This window comes from Poeciliopsis prolifica, unplaced genomic scaffold, assembly GCF_027474105.1.
Source record: "Poeciliopsis prolifica strain line A6 unplaced genomic scaffold, Auburn_PproV2 SCAFFOLD012, whole genome shotgun sequence".
Classification (NCBI taxonomy): Eukaryota; Metazoa; Chordata; class Actinopteri; order Cyprinodontiformes; family Poeciliidae; genus Poeciliopsis; species Poeciliopsis prolifica.
In genome coordinates this window covers 4957061-4979208 of record NW_026562387.1, presented here as the reverse complement: position 1 = coordinate 4979208, position 22148 = coordinate 4957061, and the positions used below count along the sequence as shown (strand labels likewise).

General features: G+C 42.2%; 1 protein-coding gene across 1 annotated transcript in view; it reads right to left on the bottom strand.

The window, feature by feature from the left end:
* Nucleotides 1–22148, bottom strand: part of ntng1a (netrin g1a) — a 121677-nt gene that overhangs the window by 4477 nt on the left and 95052 nt on the right. The window contains 3 exon segments of the mRNA XM_055037181.1: nucleotides 6633–6767; nucleotides 10402–10569; nucleotides 18304–18330. Coding sequence (XP_054893156.1) covers nucleotides 6633–6767; nucleotides 10402–10569; nucleotides 18304–18330 — 330 coding nt within the window.

Genomic DNA, 22148 nt, shown 5'->3' with positions numbered 1-22148 from the left:
TAGATGCTTACTGCAATGCTACCGATGCTAATACATAACATAAAATGCTGGAGACAAATTAAAGTTATAATCAAGTTGTGTTGCAGAGCTGCACAATATTGACATCTCTCACACACACAGTGTGACATCATCTAATTATGTAAAAAAATATATAAAACTTTGCGTTGTATTTATATTTTTAAAAGATAAATCTCAGTTAGTTGCAAAATAGGTGATTATAAATAAATAGCTCTCATGTGATGTCACACTTTGTAGCTGGCAGCCATCTTGGTAGGCGCCTGTCACTGACGATCATGACAGTTGCTATGGAGCTGGTATGACCACAGCAAACAAGCCACAATCTCCGTCTCATGCAGGTCGATCCCGGAGCCGTGGTTTACCTACGCTAATGTTCACCTACCAAGATGGCGGCTCACCGGCAACTTGAGAGTCGTGGGAACTATTTGCATTGGCCTCGACTGCTGTGACTGGTGCATCTCTTGATCATTTCCTTATGGTAAAAGATTAGAAGGTGTAGAGATGTAGTTTTAACTACTTCAGGCTAAATTTTGCCTAAATTCAGTAATTCTGTTTTCTTTTCCAAAGTCATGTAAGAATTGTGAAAAAGAAAGTTGACGCTGTTGATTTAAAGACTTCACACCAACTTCTTATTTTCTTTTCACCAATAAGTCAGTAACCTGGTTCATAAAATGACACATTGAGATTGTCAGTCAAGCATCTAAAATCGGTGTCCCACCACGGCCATGCAACTTCGGCTCTCTGACTAAACTTCCAGTAAATCAGCTCCATCACGACCGAAAAAAATAGAAATAAATAAAAAGAAAATCCACAATCTCCTCAGTGCCTGCAAGGCTTCTCCCGGACAGCGCTGACTTTAAACAAACTGAACATTAGGTGAAAATTGGTGTATATTTAGAGCCGGGACAGCGAGGCCACTCTATTCCCAGCGGAGGGAAGCTGTCAAGCAAGCTGGAGGCAAACAAAGCTGCACGGCACAAACTAATAAACCAACGGAGACAAATAAACAGTGATAAACAAAGGGGCCACTTCTGCCCGTTTCACTCCTTTATGGGAGTAGAAAACAATGCGGTGAGTAATATATGAGGTCTGCAGACCATAAATATCACAATAACAAATATAAATACTCAGGACTGGGTGTATTGCCGTCTCCCCAGAATAGCCAAATAGAGCTTTGATAAAAACCTTTCTTAGAGTCTCTGAATAATGCGTGACTCATGTTTGGGCTCCTTGAAGGACAGGAAGAGAGAAGAAAGGAAAACATGCGGCGTGGCTCAGAGTTAGTTTTCACTGTCCTTTCTCAGATTGTGTCAGATTGATAAGACCTGTTTGATCAAATAAAAGACTAAAAAAACGATCATCATTCCGACATCGTCAATGGAAAACTTTCCTTTAGTCGGTTTTACTTTGTATGCCGACAACAGCTCCATTTTGTGAATACAGCGTCTGCTTCAAATTACATTTAGTTGGACAAAAAAAACCTCCACTTTCAACTGGATTCGTTCCTGCTACGATACAAATGAGTAAAGAACACGTACTCCAGTGCTGGAAAATGTTTCACAAATTCTAAATAAGAACACAAGCATGATTTCCTTTTGCATTTACTCTCATCTAAAAGTAAAAGCAGCTAAAGGGAAAGCAGGCCTCGAGCTACGCGTGTCTGCAGGGGAATCCTCACGTTCCATCAGGAAAGTGAAGTGCCTTGACGCGAGGAAGACAAACACGAATTCATTCTTCGGTTTTACCATTGAAAGAGAGAGAGAGAGGCGACTTCTGCAAATGTAATGGAAGCAGAACTTTAAATGCGCACTTTTGGGTTTTATTTGTAAAGATGAATGAAAGCAACAGGCACTTTTGCTTCTTCATAAAATCTTCATTAAAAATGCTTGTGGTTGAAATTAGACAAAATGTAAAAAAAGAAAGCGAAACAGAGCAATGTGTAATGACTAGGAAAAACCAGATTTCGGTAACACTTTATTTGAAAGGGAGTTCATAAGACTAACATCGGTTATGAAGATGAAGGAGTCTTTATGAATGTTTATGAATGAAGTGTATTTTGGTCAATAATGACACTTTTAATGAAAAGCTGTGCTAAAAGTTGCATTAAAAGTCCATTGAAAGAGCCATGGTTGCTTTATTTGGTAAATGTTGACACTTCAATGCAAAGTTGGCACTTTTAATTGAGTTTTAATGCAACTTTACGTTATGCCATTCATGACGGTGTCGTGTCAGTCTTCTGCACACCCCATTTAATAAAGTGCTACCCTGATTTTCATAGTTTTGTTCTCTGCCAAAATTGGAGGGTTTTTTTTTTATTTAAAAAAATATATAATTTAACTTATAAACAGCCTATTTACTTAATATCTCCTCATATTTGGTTTATTTCTGGCACTAATTTGCACATTTTGCACCTAAACACACACACGAGTCACATAAACCCTCCATTTTATTCCCATTTTGTGAATTAAGCAGTCAGAAGGTCACAGACCATCACAAACTGGGCTTTTCCCACCATGTTAAAAGACACACTCATCTTAGTTTATGTAAACTTTTGAAATCGAAGAAAGAGATAAACGTAATATAAAATCTCATTATTCTCGCATCTAATACACAGTAATAACTGATTGAGTGAGTTGTCTGATTTAACGTCAGAAGATAATATCAAAGGTATGGACTGAAATGCTGTTTGATTGTCATTACACATTAATAAGCGCACTTTCTCTTTAAGACTCGGCCTGTTAAAAGATTCGAGGCTTAAGGCTGAACAACAAGGTCAGCTGAAATTCAAAGGCCGGTCCAGGTAATGGCCGTACCCTGCAGGCAGAGTGCCTCTTCGCCCGCCAATTAAGCAGAGCCCAAAACCTAACATGAAACACGGGCATTGATTATTTGGGAAAGCGAGTCAATAACCGGTTGTGTGGGACATGTAAGTTCAGTAAGATTAAAGGTGCCGCGGAGCCACCCGCAGCCTCAGAGATCCTTTCAGAGCTCGCCGGCTTGATCCGCTCTCCGTCTCCCCCCACAATCCACTTTTTCCCCCCGCATTACCGCCGGTAAACAAAGGCAGCACAGGCAGTAAATGACAAGATTTGTTGTGTTTGCCTTTGATATGAGAGATAATATTTAGAGAAGGAAACCAGTGAACTAGGTGTGCGCGTCTGAGAGGAGGATGTGTTTGAGGAGAGATTTCAGTTTTAATTGCATTTTTCAGTCCGACTGCAGATTGAGCCCTCGGTCAGGAGCGGAAAGCGCCGCATCAGCAAAACCCAAGAAGAGCGAGGCTGGAAAGTTTCCCAATTCCCATTTCAAACTGGATCGCTGATTTAAAAAATGACATTTAAGATCCAAACCAGCGCGAGGCGAGACTCTCGGATCCGTTTCTTGACTCGTGAGAGTCACAGGAACACAGTGTTCTCTTGTGCTTCCTGTTTTGAAGAGTGGCACCGCTTCAGGTAAACCTTTATGCCACAACAAAACGGGATAAGATCAATTGAAATGGACACTTTCAAGAAACGCTTGATATAAAACCCAGAGGTACCCAAAAGTTGCCCTCAGGTAAAAGTATCTTAAAGAAACTACCGAGCCTGCCTCTAAACGCGGCACCATCAATTTATTGGAAACGTGTTCTCAAATTAAAGGTTGGATTTTATTATTCTACTGCCATAAAAATGTCATTTATCTCAAGACCCTTGTCACGTATTGGCCAAGATTGCCAATAACCGTGGAGGGCGCTTTACGTGTTGCAGCGGCGGATCCCAAGGAACCGGCGCTACATCGCAGCGCAGCTGATAAAGAACTAATGGTGGGGTGTTGAGATTTTGATCGCCTGTCCTCAAATAAAATGCATCAATTATTTTCAATAGGACAGAGAACAACTTTCTGAAGCAGCTCCTCTGAATGCAGACAACGTTCTGTACAGAGATCTTAACTGTCCCTGAGCTTTTACAAGCTAAACATAATATTTAGACAATTATGTAAAGATGCACGATACTGTAAAGTAAAATGCATACACATCTAGAGGATCTTCAGGATTTATGCTTATTTTTCTCTTTATGGCCTTTAATTAGTCACAAGGCCAAGTTTTTACACTCCAGCCAACTACAGTTGGGTAACAAGTCAGTATTTATGGTTAGGAAGCCAAATGGGAGACTGCAGAGAAGTCTATCTGCTCTCTTATTCAGGTTTAGGTTGGTCATTTCTGGGATAAACAAAGTTCCTACCAGGATGTACTGAAAGTGGAGCCAGGCTCCAATTCTGTTCAACATCGGTTATGGATTTATGACAACCCTCCCAAAACATTTGCACCGTGTAGCGCGTCGAGATTCAGCGCAAATTCACCGCACGCCGCGCTCGTTTCTCCCTCCCGAACGTCTCTTTGTGTGGAAACAGATGTGCGTGTTGACAGCGTGTGTTTACTCTGTACTCGCTGAATATATTAGTAGCCACCAACAAGTTGCAGTGGAAAAACAGTGCATTTTAATGAAGATCCATCTGTGCCAAAATGACTAAAATAGCCCAGTGTATTTTGCACTGAATATAAATCACAACCCAGCGGGTCGGGAACGTTTCAGACTTGACAATGACTAAATCAAAAATCGAAGCAAAATACGGCATCATTCGGTTACAGTATGTGTTGCGTTGAAGTTACTTTGCATTCGGCAGGAATGAGGGTTGAACTGTGACTGACCTCCTGTGTGTCATGCACCTCCACGACAAACGATACAGGAACGCTGCGATGTGCGGCGCTGTGTTGGATCTAACCGCGTTCAGGAGAAGTTCCTCCCTCACTGATGTGCCTGTTAAGCTTTTGCAGAGAAATCAGGTTCATTTATGTAGTGTCTGTTTTTCGGGTAAAAGCAGGGATGTCCAAGTCATTTCAACATTCGCCAAGTGAGTCGAAATCACATTTTTACATCACTGACTTCCACACCTAAAGCCAAATGCGTTAAGGGACAACAACATAAGTTTAAAACGCTGAATATGACTGATCATCTTCCTGTTATTTGCCACTGTTGAAGATCATTAGAAACATTATTCAATGTGAAATTAGTTTACATATAATAAACAACAGCAGCACTGGCAGCAATCTTTTATTGTGAAGTTAGCGACTCAGTCCATGTATCCATACCTTGTATAATTTTTCTGATTTTTGTTTTGGAGATACCATGTAAAACACCTTAGAAAAACCTTCACAAGTTTTTTATAGCTAGCTTCGATAGCCAGCATCAGATCCAGGAAGCAGCTGGAAGTTTCAGTGACGTTGGGCAAACTTATGAGCTTCAAACTTTTATTCGTAAAGTTAATTATTAGCCACAGGAGACGGCATTCGGCAAGTCTTTGTTTTTCCGGCCTCTTGTCAGAAAGTGACCTGTCATATCTTACTGACTCATAGCTATTGCAATGATGCATCATGGCGTTCCATGTTTTATATCAGAGTTAGCGAGAAGAACTGCCTGTGTTCGTCCGTGCAGCTCTGTGGCTAAAAACCATGAAATGCTAAGTTTTCCTTTCTGTACATTCGTGTAGCGGTTTGCCTGTTTCATGATTGCTTTTTAAAGCAAATAACTGTCATTTGGTTGTTGTTGGGGTTTTTTTTTGTGAAAAGTGCAGGACATCCACACTATTTCATTTCTATTTGTTGTAGCTCTTGCAGAGAACTGTTCTTTCCCCAGGCAGTTCTTTAAGGTTAATGTTTGTTACCAGTTTTATTCAGTTGACAGAGGGAGAATAAGAAGACTTTGATTATTCTATAAAAAAAACAAGGGAAAATAAGCATAAGAATCCTACAAGAAATAATTTGAAAATCCTCTCACATGTCACATCCAAAGGAAACGTTGCATTTTCTGCCTGGAGCACAATCAGAGACGGCACAAGCGTCTTTTATCTCAAAATTTTCTCTGTCAGGAACTTTACAGCCACCCCCCCACTTGAAGTTCACTTCTCCCGTTTCTCTGCCTGCAGGTTTGTCAGGGAAACTTTGGCTCCTCAAAAACAATGAAAAATTGGTGACATTTGGAGGAAAACGACGGCTTGGTGCGGCATGCTTTGCAAAATGGCTGGAGGAAATATAAACGCCAAAACTATAATGGATGTGCTGGCCCTGAAAATGACCTGCGTTTCTCCTTTAAGAGAAATGTCAGTGTTGGACGTCACTGTCCTGCTGCGTGTTGGCACCGAGGGGATCGCAGGCAGCCTGTCAAGCAGTCAATATTGACTCAGCTGTTGTGTTGATTGCGAGTGGCGCGCCTGAGCCTGCGACTGAGTTCCCTAGCAGCATGCATCCTGCCATGCCGTTGCTTCTCTTTCCCGGTTCCGAGGCCGTAATAGGGGCACCCGCCGATCCCACATAGCTAATGCAGCCACGGGGCGGGAGGGGCGGGTGGGAAGGGGATGCAAGGCTCTGGCTAACGGCGTAGGCATCTACATCGACAGTCCTGTTGCGCATGTGCAGCACATTCCTCCAGCCAAAGCTCGGGAATCAAACAGAGAAGGTAAACATCGGAGAAAGACACCAGAAGGAGACAGAGCTGAGGGAGGGTCGGGGGGTGGAGGGGAAGCAGGGGGGAGGACAGTCGGGACGTTTCGGACATACGGAGAGTCGTGGTTCTACTTACATTTGCAGCCATTTTCCCACAAATAGCCGGGTAGGCACTCCTGACACTTGGGGCCCGTAGTGCCCTCCTTACATGTACAATATCCTGTGCCATTACAGTGATCACTGACTGAGCCAGAGGGATTACAATTACACTCTGAAAAAACAAGACACACACACACACAGGCTGGAGAACAGGGTGGTGCTTTGACTTCCCGCCACACGTCTAGGATGCTCACAGCTTCCCGAGTTCTGTCAGAGGCATCGGTAAATTAGAATATCGTAGGAAAAGACTTTAAAATACAGATTGACTGCACACAGAGGGATAACGTTCAAGCATTTATTTCTGTTAAATGTGATTACTCTGGCTCACAGCTAAGAGAAATCATGAGTCAACTCCACTGTTGTGGGTTGACTAAATGTTATTTCCTAAGAAGCTTGTTGCTCACAAACTGAGTGAAGGGGAGTGAATGGGAAGCTACGCGTGGCACCGGGATAGATAACCACAATCTTGAGAGAATTTTGAAGCAGAGTCCTTGAAGACTTTTGGTCAGATTCGTAAGATTTGAACTGCAGCTTGAGTCAGAGCTTCAACAGCAAACACTCAAAAACGCATCCGGGACAAAAAAACGCTTCAGACCTCGTCGCTCCTGAAGCAGAGACGTCGAAGCATCTTGCAAACTTTTACAAAAATACTGTATATATGTTAGTACAGTATGTTCTGATGATATATGAGACAGATAATCTGTGAAAAGAAGGCGTTCTCGTACCGGCATCCAGAGAAATACACCTTTACACTCAGTGAAAAACAACCAGAGCAATGAGGAGGCTCCTAGGGTTGTCAATCAAGCTTGTATATGCGAGACTCAAGGTGCTAATGGCGGAGAAACAACTTACCAGTCCAGGAAAACTGTTTTTCTGACATCATCGGTGGCCAAGCTAGCTAGCGTTAGCAAGGTGGAGGGGGGTGAGCAGCACGTACCGGAGTGTGATTGAGAAGGCAGAGATTTTTTCACAGATTATCTGTCTCATACCGTCACCGCATAGTGAAAACGTTGAGCAAATATGTAAAAAATTGTTATTATAAAATCTACACACTTCAGCTTTAAGCACAAAAGATAATATTTTCATTAATATGACGATCATCTTAACTGGTATTTTAATTGGAAAATCAAGGTCAGGGAGTTGGGAGGAAGAGTGGAAATGCTTTTCAAGCTTCTTGAGAACCAGTAACTAAACTTTCACATTTTGCAATCATTTTGGGAGCAACATCATCTGCATGTGTTTATTGGCTGTGCTTTAAGTCCAAAGGCAGCACAGCCATCTCACAAGAAACCTCAGAAAATTTCAGGTGAATCTGAATGTTGCATATTCATTACCTGCTAATCAGAGTCATCAAAATGACCAGAAATACAAGCATATCTCTTTGTGTGTAATCAGTCTATAAAACACATAGATTTTCCTTTTTCAAATGAAATAGTGAATAAATAAACGCCATTTCCCGTGATATTCTAACGCATGGAAACAAACCTGTACTTCACACAGAAAAAGTCTGACTAGAGTTCAAGAATTTACACAGTGGAAAATGCTACCATTTCAACGGTGATGAGAAGGGAGAAAATGAGCAAAGAATGAAGTGGAATTCAAATGCATGAACACCTTAAACACATTACAAGATATCTGTAGTGAATTTGCCATTAAAAGGAGAACCTGGCATGCAATGAGCTTTGATGCGGCGCAATATCAGTAGATCTGACTTCAGATGAACTGAGGAGAGCCTGTGAGAGCATGCGTCTGTAAAAGTCCGAGTCATTCATACGGAGATAAAGATGAACAGATAGAAGATGGATGACAGCGTGGAACAAAAAAATGAGAGAACTCTACATTGAAATGGGCATTGTTGTGATAAATCCCTTCATTCTAACTGGAATCTGGAAATGCTTCCAAATACGTACGTCTCTCCTTGCCGAAATTGACGGAGACGGGTGGTCTTAACCAAAGCTTCGACGTGAAGAGAAAGCAAACAACCTCTTGCGTCTCCGGTGACCTACGCTTAATTGACCTTTCCACCGAAACTAGAACACTCTGCAGTCAAAGTGACAGCTATTTTGACAGTCCCTGACTAAAACATTGCACCTTAATGCGGCTGCGATGCATGTGGCTTCACCTGAGTGACACCCAGGGGTCAGGCGAGAGGAGAGAGGTGACAGCATGTGACAAACTGGCGGGTCAGAGAAAGAGAGTCAGGGTGACGGCGAGCGCGGCACTCAGTAACGCCTCTGTGACTCTTAATGCCAAGTGACGGGTTTCAGCTGCTCCTCCTGAGGCCATTTCATGTATATGACATATGCACTTGCCTGGCATCTTTGACTGCCTGTGTGACTTCTCTGGGGGGAAAAAATAAAAAATTTCTCTCAGAACTCATGTTACCTGTCAGACTTCCCCCTCAGGATGTACAAATGCGCCCGACACTCGGAGCTGTGAATTCACACTGCCGATACTTGGAAAATATTTCAGCAGGGAACCAGGCTATTACCTCGGGAGTTACACGAGTTGCCGTACACAGAGCAGACGCGGATGTGGTTTAAGAATCTTTGTGTATGAATCACGACAGAAATAGAAGAACGAGGCGACAACGGCCCTTTTTTCATGTCGTGTACTACGAAAATGTGGGCATTGAATAGCAGGCAAGTTAAGTCCAGTATTTAACATTTCTTCTTAACTAGCTACAATTACACATCTGCTGCTTTGGCAAAGTGTAAGCCTTGCTTAAAATTAGCATAACTGCTAACAAATGCTGTTTGATATCAAATAATTACCATTACTTGAATTGTCAAATTAGTTTTGTCTTTGTTGATTTTTGCACAAAAAAGTTCTAGAAATTGAAATGATTTAAATAGTTTTATCAACTAGTCTATGCATCCCAATAGGCTAACAATTTTGTAAACTTCAATCCTTGTTTAGCTAACCTAGCTTTTTACTCCGCCTTGCTGTTGTATCAATGACGATAAATAAATAAGTTGGGAATCTGGAAATGGTCAAGACAAACGTTTAGCTAAATGTGTACACATTTCAAATGCAGTCATTTGCCTAGGTGCCTACAGTCTAGCTAGTTATTACATTAACTAGTCTTTGTATACTATTAGGCTACCATGTTGGCATTTTTGTCGTATTCAAACCTTGTTCAGCTAGTTTAGGTTTTTACTACCTCCAGCTGTTAAATTACACCATCAATGAAATTTTTTAAAGAATATTGTTTGTAAATTTGAAGATGCTCAAGACACCCATTCAGCGAAATGTTTGCACATGTTAAACGTAGCTGTTTCCTCTAGAAAGCCACAGTCTTTCATACTTGTTAGAAATAAAATTCAAAAAATTGTATTTTTCTGATATGCTCTTTTTATATAACAACGCTGAAATCCCTGCTTAGTTTATTTCACACTTTTTGATTACGAGCCAACATTTCAGGCATAACTGCGTCACACTAGCTAGGAACTGAATGTGCAACATCGAAATTTAAACAGCCAACAACATCAGTCTTGCTGTTACATCTTAAGCATAAAAGACGCTAAAACTATGTCTGTTTACTGTTTGCTGCACTGTCGTGCCAAAGAGAGTGGAGAAAAGGAAAAGGAAAGAGGGAGACTCTGGGACATGAGGACAGGACAATGGACTTGGATGACGCACTGGTGTAGCATGAAGTGACACTACCTTTTTGGAGTCAGACAGGAAGTGAGGTGGAAAAGGTGTGAAGCCTGATGGCAGTGAAGAGGGCCAGGTGGGGGACTAACCTATGCACACATTTTCATCGTCCAGTTCTGCTGAGGCATTGCGGTAGTAGCCCAGCTTGCACAGCTGGCAGTGCTGGCCCCTAGTGTTGTGCTTGCAGCTCACGCAAATGACGGTGTTTAGCACCTCGAGGTAGCTACATCGGTTGGAGTGGCCGAAGCATTCGCAGTCTTGCAAGAAGAGAGGAAGTGTGGAGGGAAGAGACGGGTAAAAGAGGGTTGAGATGTTCGTGCTGCGAGTGCTACAGCGAAGGGTAAGCATAAGTCTGAGCGAGAGGCGCCATGGCATGCGAGATGAAAATGCTGATGCTGCGTGTCGGAGGTGATGTCGGTCGATCACTGTCAGTCTGGCAAAGGTACAGCCAGAGTTAGAAACACACACAACCACAAAAGTAAATGAAAATTTGCATTGTTAGTAGGATTTGAGAGGTCACATTACTTCAAGCACATCACAGCACAAGGCGACAAAAGATGGTACAGAGACATGATTACAACTCAACATCACAAAGCATAAGGCAGGTCAAACCATGAATGAAGTGGGCATTCATCTTCACGTGGGTGGTAGGAAATTTTATTATTATTTTTGCTTTCCTTGATTGGATTCTTAACAATTTTGTTAGCTCAAAGTAGAGATGTTCACAAGTTTTCAAAGTCAAGAATCAAGTTTATTACATCAAGTATCTAGTCTCCAATAACTGAAATCAATATTCTCAAATCAGACACATGCATAGTGTCCGAAACCCACCAAAATTTAGCAGGTTATTAATGACTATTGGTTAGATTTTGCCAGGTTCTTAGCAAACCTTGTTCTTAATCAGCTGTTAAACATTTATCTTTTAGATGTAAACTCTGAACAAGGTATTAAATAAAGAGCCAGGCTTAATGTGGAGAGAGAATGAAGAGCAGTGTTGACATTTTAGAATAAACAGAAATGTCTTTATAGTGGCGATAGCTTTATTTTATTAAGCTAACATCATTAGCTTAATGACGTTAGCTAATAAATTTACAGGAACATTTATTCTGAAACTAAAGAAAGGTCAGTTTAAATACACCCTTGCATGTTGGTTTTCTACTTATGATTGTTGATGCTACAACAAACATGTCTAGACCATTTGTAGCTGACAATCTACACTGTAAAAAATAAATAACGTAAAATTTCCTTCAGGCAAAATTCCCTACCAGAATTATTCAGTAAAATTTGGGCAATGTTAAATTCTTTTACAGTGCATGAATGTTCCTGGTTGAACAAGAATTAACCAAATGCATCCTTTATGCACAGTTCTGTTTGAGCTTGAACATATTGGACTAAATTAGTTCTTTTTTGGTAATTTAATAGCAACTCAGACACTTTAATACCACCTATTTAAGTGAAACAGCCTTGATTCACAAAGCAAGTTGAGAATAATCAAAACCTAAAATTATGTTTTCTAACAACCATGTCATAAGTCATGTCTAAGAGGAAGTATGAAGTTGAAGGCGATTTACACAACGGGTATATAGTCTTTGTAACTTCCTGGTGGTGCTACATAAGACATAGCAGTTGGTCGGAAAGCAGCCCTAACTAAACGCTCTCCAAGTGAAGTTCAGTCTGTCGCACTGAGTGACCGCTGACACATTGTGTGGCACGGCTCAGACAGATGTGACCCTTAAGCCTTGTTGGCAACCGAGTGCACAGACAGCCTTGTCGAGGTTCCAGAACAGGGAAGGTTAGCAGATGGAGATTTCTTCCAAGGGATTGCTGTTATTAAGGATCTGTATTGAGGTCAGTTCTCTCAGTCCGACCGACACCAACCTGACCGGTGCTTGAAAACCCCCCCACAAAAGGCGCAGAAATTTGAGGTCCGTTCTACCTCCCGTCTGAGTCAGCCGGTCCTGGCTGAGCGAGAGCTAAAACCCTCCTACGTTACACGCCTCACTCCTTCAGACGTAGTCGCACAAGACAAATACTCTCCCTTCCCTAGAAATAGGCTAAGGTCATAAATCATGCACGCATTGGGGGGAGGGCTTAGTGAGGGAGAAGAAACGTTCCCCAAAAATAGTCGTAGCAGAAGAAATGACTCCTTTTATAGTGTTTAGAATCCATTCTCTGTAAGAACGAGACTTTTGCGCCGAAAGCCGTCAGTCCAGCTCTGAGCTGGAGGTTCGGACGCTAAGATTTTGGAGCTCTCCAGCACTGGTGCAAGGATCAGGGAGGTCACAGGTCAATATAAACACACATGGGGGAGGAGGGCAGGGTAGAAAGGCCGCGGCGTCATCTGGGGACAATGTACAATTCCCAGAGCTCCTACCTCGCTTGCTGTTTGCAGCGTGGACAGAAGGGGCAGTGGACAATGCAACTTGAGGAGCTACTGGATGGATTAAAAGAAAAAAACAAACCAATGAAAGAAAACATACTGCAATCAAATGTAACACATGTGATGCCAGAGAGAAACAAAAATAATAATGATAATAATAATAATAAAAAAAACAGGCATTGTGCCCAATAAAATTGTAAAAGTAATGATAAGAAAAAGAAGAGAAAACAAGGGCAACGTGTTCGACGATGACAAATAATGGCAATGACAAAAAAGGAGACGTGTGCCAGGTGGAGCTGGCTCAGTGCGCCAGCATCTGTTACAAATGCCCTCGATCAAGAACAATAAAAATCTCATTGTTCCCTTTCAGTACTTCATTTAATTACTAATAGCTCTGTGTTATTTACCACCGTGGGTGTGTTTCCCCCCCAGACAGAAAGTATCCATTCAAAAAGCTTTCTCCTCAATATAGGGCAAAATAACCAAAAATGCTCAGCTTCTAAATTTGTGCACAAAAACCTAACCAGCCGTGAATACACCCATCTATTGATTTATGTTTACAAGTGAGGAAACTAACCAAAGGTCTAATAAATGTAATGTCCAACCTTCGCTTTTTGTACTTCGACATAAGGCTTCAACATATAATATTTCTGCACTGATTTATATTCAGAAACGGATCAACGTCATGGTGTTGAAAAGTGTTTTCCCTCTTGCAAATTTCACATTTTTGCTTTTTGTCGCAGATCTTCTTCAGAAGCTGGATGGCTTGGCTCTACCAGAAAACCTGGACAGAGAACGTCTCGCCTTCAGTACAGCAGAATAATCTGAACACAGGAGCGAGGGTTTTGGTTTTTGGACAGCCTTTCTCCATGAATAAATCAAATTTAACTCAAACTATCTTTGTTGACAAGACTTTGTTTCACTGAAACATCTAAGTTTGACAAAAAAAAAAAAGTAGAAAGCAAGTGGGTATTTTTTAAGACTCTTTGCATGATGGGTTAAACCAAGATGAGCTTGTCATCTGCATATAACTTTACCAAAATCCCCTTCAGGTTTTTCAGCTGATTAGATGCTACTTTCTTGGAACCTCTTATCTTAACATACAGCTATATAGTCCAAATATTGAAGGCCAGAAATAATACAGCATCGTAGAGTACCTCTCTAAATCTAGAACTCTCCTTTAAACCTTCATAACAGCAAAATAAGCACTTAAATAATTCTCTTGTAAATGGAACACAGCACTTTTGGCTACTGAGAGCCAGTTTATGTTGATATATCATACAAAGATCTCAAATGAATCTGTGGAAAAGGTACCTGGTGTCACAATCTTAAATGCCTACCTTCTTTTCGGTTAGCAACACCTAGAGATGAGACATTCGGCCGTACTGCGTGCAATTAGAAGAAATAAGTTGTTATTCATGTGCCTTTTGCGTGACTCACTTAACAGATTGTCTACGGGAAGGGAGGGTGAGGGGGGGCTACGTGGTCGTCGACACAGACAACTGGAGACATGAAGATGTCCGGCATGACTCAAATCAGTAGGTCGGGGAATCTGCAAATACAAATGGGGGGTGCAGGACTGACATGGACGAGCAAGGAGAATGCATCCAAAGATCCTTTAAAAGGACATTGGAACAACGTTGTATGTAATTGGTGTGATTGTTGGGTGTGTGTGTGCAGCAATGAGCACAGAACTACAGAGACGAGAGATGAAGCTCTCTTAAACGTAGCATTTCATACATGATTTATGTCGAGTAACTGATACTACGAATGGCAAATGAAGACTTTAGGGGGCATTTTGTTTAATTCATCACATTGACTTTGTAATCAATATCTAATTATGGCGTATTTCTGGTGGAGGAATAACAATGAATAAATAATGGCAGGTGCTGGCACTTGGAATGACGGACTGCTGTGGGTAGCATAACCTCATAATTACATACAAGTCAGTATTTCCGTGTCAGGGAAATACTTTGTGGTTGGAAATGGAGAGGACTCAGCCAAACGGGGAGGAATCCGGATAACTTTTCCTCTTTGTGCCCCTTTATCTCTTCACTTGATCTTTCTGTCCTTTCGCTATCGACTCCATGAATCATGCAATCTTTCCCAATTAACATCCAGCGGTGTCCTGGCAAGGAGCCCGTTTCCCTAGTTATGCATGCAAAAAGAATACGAGACGTGTTCATGAGGCGGTCTTTCAATAAATGACTTTTTTTTTACCGTGAGGGGCCTTGCCTAAGTATCTATATTTCTTTATTGCATTTTTGTTGTGTTATAATTGCGAACGTTTATGGATTTTATTGAGAATTGATTGGTTAACAATCAAAACAAATATATTTATGATATTGTCACTGGATTTTATTGAGTGGTATCAGTCGATCAAATGAGACTTTTCACACCGCGTTACCACGAAAACAAAAGGAAACAAAAAAAAAATCCATTAAATTATGTTGCAGTCGGAGCAAGACAAAACGTGAAAAAGTTCAAGGGCTGCGAATGTTTGTGCAAGGCCCCGTCTACGTTTCAAATCCCTTTCGTTAGGCCGTTCGTTTACCTACACACCGGCAGCAACGTTTGAAGCAACTCAGATTTACTAGTTATTGATTCTGAATCTGCTTCTTATCAAGTAGCGTTCTAATCCCTTTATATCTTTATTTCTTTTTTTTTTTTTAAGAAGAAAAAAGAATATTTAAAAGCCGCGCTTACGCGGAGAGCCCCGTGTCACTGCAGACTGTGACATCTCCGGGGGTTTAAAGTCGTGTAAGTTGCCGGATGAGAAGCTCTTTGAAATGACAGATTAACAAATAAAGAGCTTAAGAAGCAGGGCACGGCTCATCACCACTCAAACTCAGGTCTTATATCGTACGTGAAGTGCCCTGTTTTCTTTCCACTATCTTTATTTTGCATCCATTGTCTTTCTGAGGAGCGAAGCAGCTCCCAAAGAACACAAACGATTAAGACACGAGGCCGACGAACGCCCTGGCCGGATCTGTGAGATATACGTTCAATAGGGCTGATTTCATGTTTGCGATTGCCTGGAAGCAACACACATCTGGGTCCCTCCTACCCCCCCGTCTATGGAGAATATGCAGGTAAGGCGAGTTAAATGAGTGGTGACGGATTTTAATCAATGCCATACTCGTAATGAAATGCAATCTAGCAGGGCCGGGATTGTTTTTAAAATATTAATTTCACTTTAATGGTCCGCATTAGGCAATTCTGCCCGGCTTAATAAACTTGAAATAGAATTGGAGAAAAGTCAATAAGGAATTCAATTACCTTCAACCAACAACATGAAAAAGCGCAACGCTCCGCCTCGAGTCCTTTCAACAACCTCAAGGACGTCATAACCTTTTTGCCTCTCCGTTCCTTTCCCCCACCCCCTGCTGCTTTGCTAATAATGCTGACATAAACTTGATATTTGGTTGTGCGGAAAGCAGCATCATCCTTTGCTTTCAGCGTGTTTTTTATAAAACAAAGGCAGCCGGCACGTTTAGCCGGCACGTTTAGGTTTTACTGTTAGCATCGTTCTGTCGAGACAGCTAAGTCGTGAGAAATCCTAATCCCTTCCTCCTTACCCCGATGGAGGGGCAATCTTCTGGATAAGAAGCGAAGACTTTGGGTTGGTCTACATTCTACCTCACCATACCCTCCAAACACACACAAACACACACACATCTTTCAGGTTCGACACTCTCCATGTGAAGGATTTGAGGACAACCGTTGGACATGGTGTGGCCTGGCATTTTTGGATGAGATGGAGAAGCCGGATGTGCACACGCAAGCATGTACGAGGACCATGCAGACACACACACACGCAAACACACACATCGCGCTTTACTCCTGCCATGCAGAGGAGAGGCATAACTTCTGCAGATGTGATGAAAGGGGGGAGGCAGCGGGAGATTGTTAGAAGTGGGAGGGAGGGAGTGTGTGTGGACCGGGACTCGGCTGTGTGTCCATTTCTGACTCGTCTCACTTTAAAGCGTTGCACTTTAAAGCGGTGTTTTCGTCCAGCGTAAGCCTGATTAAAACGCCACCTGGGGACAATCTGTTTCCATCTCAAGACCCAGACAAACATGTTTTGAGAAACTGTTTAAATGCGTATCTTAACTGGGGAATAATGACAAAGAGGATGAGAACAGGAGGTTGTTAACTCTTTGTCCTCTCTACATATATATATATATATATATGTATATTTTTTAAAACACTTTTATTGACACAATTGTCAATAAAAAAAAAAAGAAAATTTACTACATTGTCTGAGGTTTTGTTAAATCAAATTGCCAAAAGCTTGAGCATTGTTTGTGCACTTAAAATTCAGAATTTGAAGAAATTAACATTTAAAACGTGGTTATTTTTTCAGGGAGGGATTAGCAACTAGAAATAAGATGCCAATTCTAGAAGAAAAACTTTAGTGTGATTCTATCTTAGAGAAGCAAAACGACTGGTTCTGTGTCATGTTATGCAACTTTTTTGGAGGTAAATTTCTCGTTGCTTCCTCAAACTATAAAATACTTCAGTTACACTGAAGTATTTTATACTGATTACACAATTAGACTGGGGCACCAGAGATTTGTTAAAAAATAAATAAAATCTTTTTTTATTCATCACTGAGTAAAAGCTCTATTCAAGGTTTCAAAGAAAGCCCCATTTAAGGTAGTGCGACTGTATCATCTGCTTTAAGGCTTCTTTACCAATTGTGCCAATAAACGTGAAGGACCCGGAATGACGTTTCTATGCGAGAGCTCAAAAATTCTTTACTGTCACCAAAGGGGAACTGAATAAATGAACAATGACCATCGATCAAAATCAAGAAGACGTATCTTACGAGGCTGTTTAACCGAGCCATTCGACGTTGGCGGAGAATCGGACAGGGAGGAGGCAATTTACCAATCAATCTGGCGAACGCTGCTTAGTCACGGGGAATAAAGAAGATTAAGGAGACTTGAGCCTGGCTGTGCAGGATGCACTTTGGCTTGTTCGATACAGTCGTACGGCTCCTTGCATCACGCAGCCTTCCAGGCAGCGGTAACTTGAGACGTGGCACCTCTTTTCTTGCTCCATCCTCCTCAGGGGGATACTGCTTGACGAAGATAATACCAGCCGAGGCGTTTGAGGCTCATATTAAAATGACCCTCTCCCCTCCTGCCCCGCCCCTACCTGACATTATACCGCCGGAGAGGTCTCTGCACTTTAATAAAGTCTAGATGCCATTTATTTATAATGCATGGGCGACTGAGAGGGGCAGAAAAACCCCACAAAAACAAATGACATTGGGCATGCAGAGCCAGGCAAGTGCTATCTGGTCGAGTCTGAACGGAGTAAATTAAAATGCCCGCATCATGACAATTTCGCCTCCAGTTAGTGCTCACCGCCTCACGCTAACAACCGCCAATGAAAATGTTAGTCAATACTTGTTGAGAGAGTTTTCGCAGGTGGATTTGGATCAGAAATGAACACTCGGCGCCACGCTTAGGGTGTTTGATGAAGGGCACAACAGCAGGCAAAGCAAAGTAAAGCGAAGCATCAAGCATTAATAGAGTGCTTTCTTTTCTTTTTTTAATTGTACTTATTTAGTATTAATAGTATTCTGATGCTGTTTACTTACTGACTGGACCAATGTTATTAGGAACACCTGCAAGAGAAGAAGAAAGAGAGGGGAAAAAACACACACAGCTTAAATGGTTGCATGTTATTGGCTTACCAGCAGTAAGAACAACATTTTAAATTCAAGAGAGAAAAAGCTGGAAAATCCTTCTCAGCCCCTCTAATCTTTACAACGTGATGAATCTCGTCCACCTGAGTCGACACGCAGAAGAGATTTAGAAGTGAGCGTTCTGTCTGGTTGTGTATACCGGTCCGGTTTCCTCCGATTTTTTCCTCCTCTGATTTCCCCGTCAGTGGCCAAAGTTCTTGCCTTCGCAGCTAAAGTCTCAAACACCTGGTTTCAGAGACCGAACCATGTTGCTCTAGCATGGTTCGGTCTCTTGGTCAAAGCTCTCCAGAACCTCCATTTGTTGTAATTACAACTGCAGGTCTAGAGTTGCAGTTGTTTGTTTCGCTCGTTCTTCCTTGAAAGATAAGCTAGTTTGAGTCAGATTGGGCCGATTTCAAAGGTATTTTTAGTCTTCCACCACACACTGTGTCTTGGTTATTGGCTAAAAAGCTACATTTTGGTTTCACTCACCTCAATTAACTCCTTCCACATCTTTGCAGTGTGATTTGTGAGTTTTGGCAACTGGACTCTTAATTGGCCATTATCCCAAAAACGATATGTTATCGGAACACAAAGAAGCATCACCTCAGATATGGAACAAACTTCCAAAAAACTGCAAAACAGCTGAAACACTGAGTTCCTTTAACTCAAGCCTAAGAACCCACATGTTTAGAGTTGCTTTGGACTCATAATCAATGGAACATTGACAAATTTGATGCCTGTTGATGATTTTGATGATGGCACTTGACAAAATGTTTGTTACTGGTTTCTAGCATGTCGTTTATACAGCTTTTTATTTGTGCTTTCACCTTGTGAAGAACATAGAACTGCCTTGCTCCTGAAATGTGCTTTTAAAATAAAATTGACTTGACTTGGAATGCTCCATTCAATAAAGTTAAACTACTCAAAATTTGTGCAGACAAAAGTTTGCATTCCACATGTAGTCTGGATGCAAAATGTTGAAAGTTTACGATTGTGTCGTGACGAATTATGATCCAGTCCAAAAAGATATTTAGAGTTTCATAAGGCTCTTCTGCAGGGCGTGTCTTGGCCTGCCTGTCCATGGAGCGCTTTCTTGAGCCGGGCGGCCACTGAGAAGATAATGCAGTCTGTCTCATCCCCATGGTGACCAGATCTCTGCCGCACCGGGACGCCGGGCTGGCTGCGGATCTGTGGAGACCGAAGACATTCAATTCCTCGACCCAAACCGGCCTCGGTTTCTCAGTTTCATCTCAGTTCGGCTTGTAATCGGTGCCGCAGACGCGTCAGCACATCAACGCCGGCTGGACTCTTTCTAATCGTCTCCTTCTGGATGGAAGCCCTGCCTCAGATCCTCACATGTCCTTCCTTCCCTCAATGAGGCAACGTGCCCAACCAAAAAAAAAACAAAAAACAAAACAAACATGCACCTCTCCATGGGAAGAAGAAGCATGCTGGGCACTTGGAGAGATGCTTGCACGTTCCTTTCAAGCTGGAGGAGACGAGATGAAACACTTGGATCTCGTGTGTCTTCCTCACGCAGAGGAGGGAAGGTGTGCGGGAATTTCGGCGAGGCCTTGATTTTACGCGACTGAGACAAACACGTCCAAGCTCTGGAGAGGAGCCGGAGAGGGGGGGGGGGCAGCGGTGAGGATTTTCACGAGTTGTTTGTGTACGCGGACTTTGATCCGGCTGCTGTCGTTCAGTCGGTTCTTCTCTTGATCTGTGCCTGCCAGTTATGTTTAGACGCCAAATATGCGAACCGTCAAGAGCTGTGAAGTGCAGGTGGCCACGCCGACACACGGACCGCAGACCCTCCGGCGGTGGAGGGGTGGGCAGATGCTCCGCCGCGGACGGGAAGGACAGGGCGAGGGCAACCGCCATCACGCACACTGCGGCGCAGCGGAACAACGGGACAGCAGAGGAGCAGTAAACAGCGCGCTTCTGGATAACACAAGTGCATTGTGGTCCGCGGCGTCCAGGAAGTCAGAGACATGATGCAAGAATTTGAATCTCATCACTTCCTATATTACAAGACTGCAATATAGGCTCACCTTAGTTGATTTACAGAAAGGAAAAATAGTGACAGTAGCATCAGTCCACTGTCATACAGCTGGGCCCAAAAAGACGAGGATATGCTGAGGGGTTAGATTTAAAGCTGCAGTACGTAACTTTTAGGCGCAATATGTTTAAGCTGTCACCTTGTCACTATGACTGTATGACATGAAACGCAAGTCAAAAAAATTGAGCTCCTTCATTTTCTCTCTGTGGTCCTATTGCCATCTGCAGAAATCCACTGATGGGCTTGGAATAACCAATCAGAACCTAGGAGGAGGAGGGTCTTATCGGTGTCAATCAGCTTCGTGTTCACGCTGCTCACACACTCCACCTTTTTATTCTGCTGTGCTACAGCAGGCTCACAACAAGAGAGCTAACCAGGAATGCTGAGGCTTGTTGCCATGGCTACATAGGACAGCGGATAAACAATTTTCACATTTTTCTTCCACTCAACTTTCCAATATTATTCTTAGATTCAGAGCTTTATGAACATGGCCTTTCACAATGACATTAGTGGAGCATGTTGATAACTATCTGCTGCAACAGTTTAACTTGATATTGACATAGCATATCCTGCATTAAATTAGCATTAAATATTTGATGACTTTTATGCAGCTTCCTAAATCTCTGAGAATCCCAAAATGAACAAAATGAAAGGCTTCAAATACACCACCATATACTACATGTGCGTCAATTTTTTAGAATAATTATTGAAGAAGTTGACCTGAAATGTTTGACTTTCCAAGCGCCTGCATTTTGATAGTGAAAGTCACTTTTAAACAGAAGTGGTTAAAAAAGGGATGAATTAACACACACACCAAATCACGAACAAAATTTGAAAGTTTCATTTTGCCAACTGGAGGATTCGCTTTTTTTTCTGAAAGCAGAAATTTCTTTCATAAAAGCAAGCATAGTAGCTAAAATATTTACAAAGTAAACAATAAAGAGCGCGGACAGTCAAGGCTGCTGGATCTTTAACGTTTCTACGCCAGCTTCTGTTGCTCCCCATCACTATTACACTCACTTTTTTGAATATCGAGTTCATGACCTGCGTTGCCATTCTAGGATACCTAGATCTTCTTTTATTCATTTATTTTCTGCCGTGGCGATTTATCGCACAAAATAAATCAGAGAGAATGAAAACTGTACTTAGAATATTTTAAGCATCTGGATGAGCAAAAACACACACAAAAAGCTTTCCGCATCAAATTTGGAAGACGAGCCGGGGGCCGACTGCATTAGGTGAAGGATGGAGAGGAAAGAAAATAGGACTCTTGCTGGTTATTTTCCTGCACGCTCTCATTAGCGTGCAATAAGAAACAGTTTTAGTTCACCGTTTGAGCAGAGAGGCTCCTCATAGCAACGAGGTTCTGCTCTCCCCGACCGGCTTTCCTTCGTATCAGCCAAACGCTCTGTTTACAGTCACTGAGACGACAGGAGAAGAGTGCAGCGATAAAGCCGGCACTGTTGCCCCGTAACAAAGAACCGGCTAAACGCTCTAACGCGTGTGCCACACAGAAAACAGAGCTGTTAATCTGCTTATGCTCATGACGCGACAGAGTTTTTCACCCACAGTCATCTGTGGAAATATGAAAACGAATCGGGAAACCGTCCGCTCGAAGGCGAGCGAGCGAGCGAGCGTCCGTCCGTCCGTACGGATCGACTCCTCAGACTGTCGCCGAGTGAGGTTTGACCTTTCC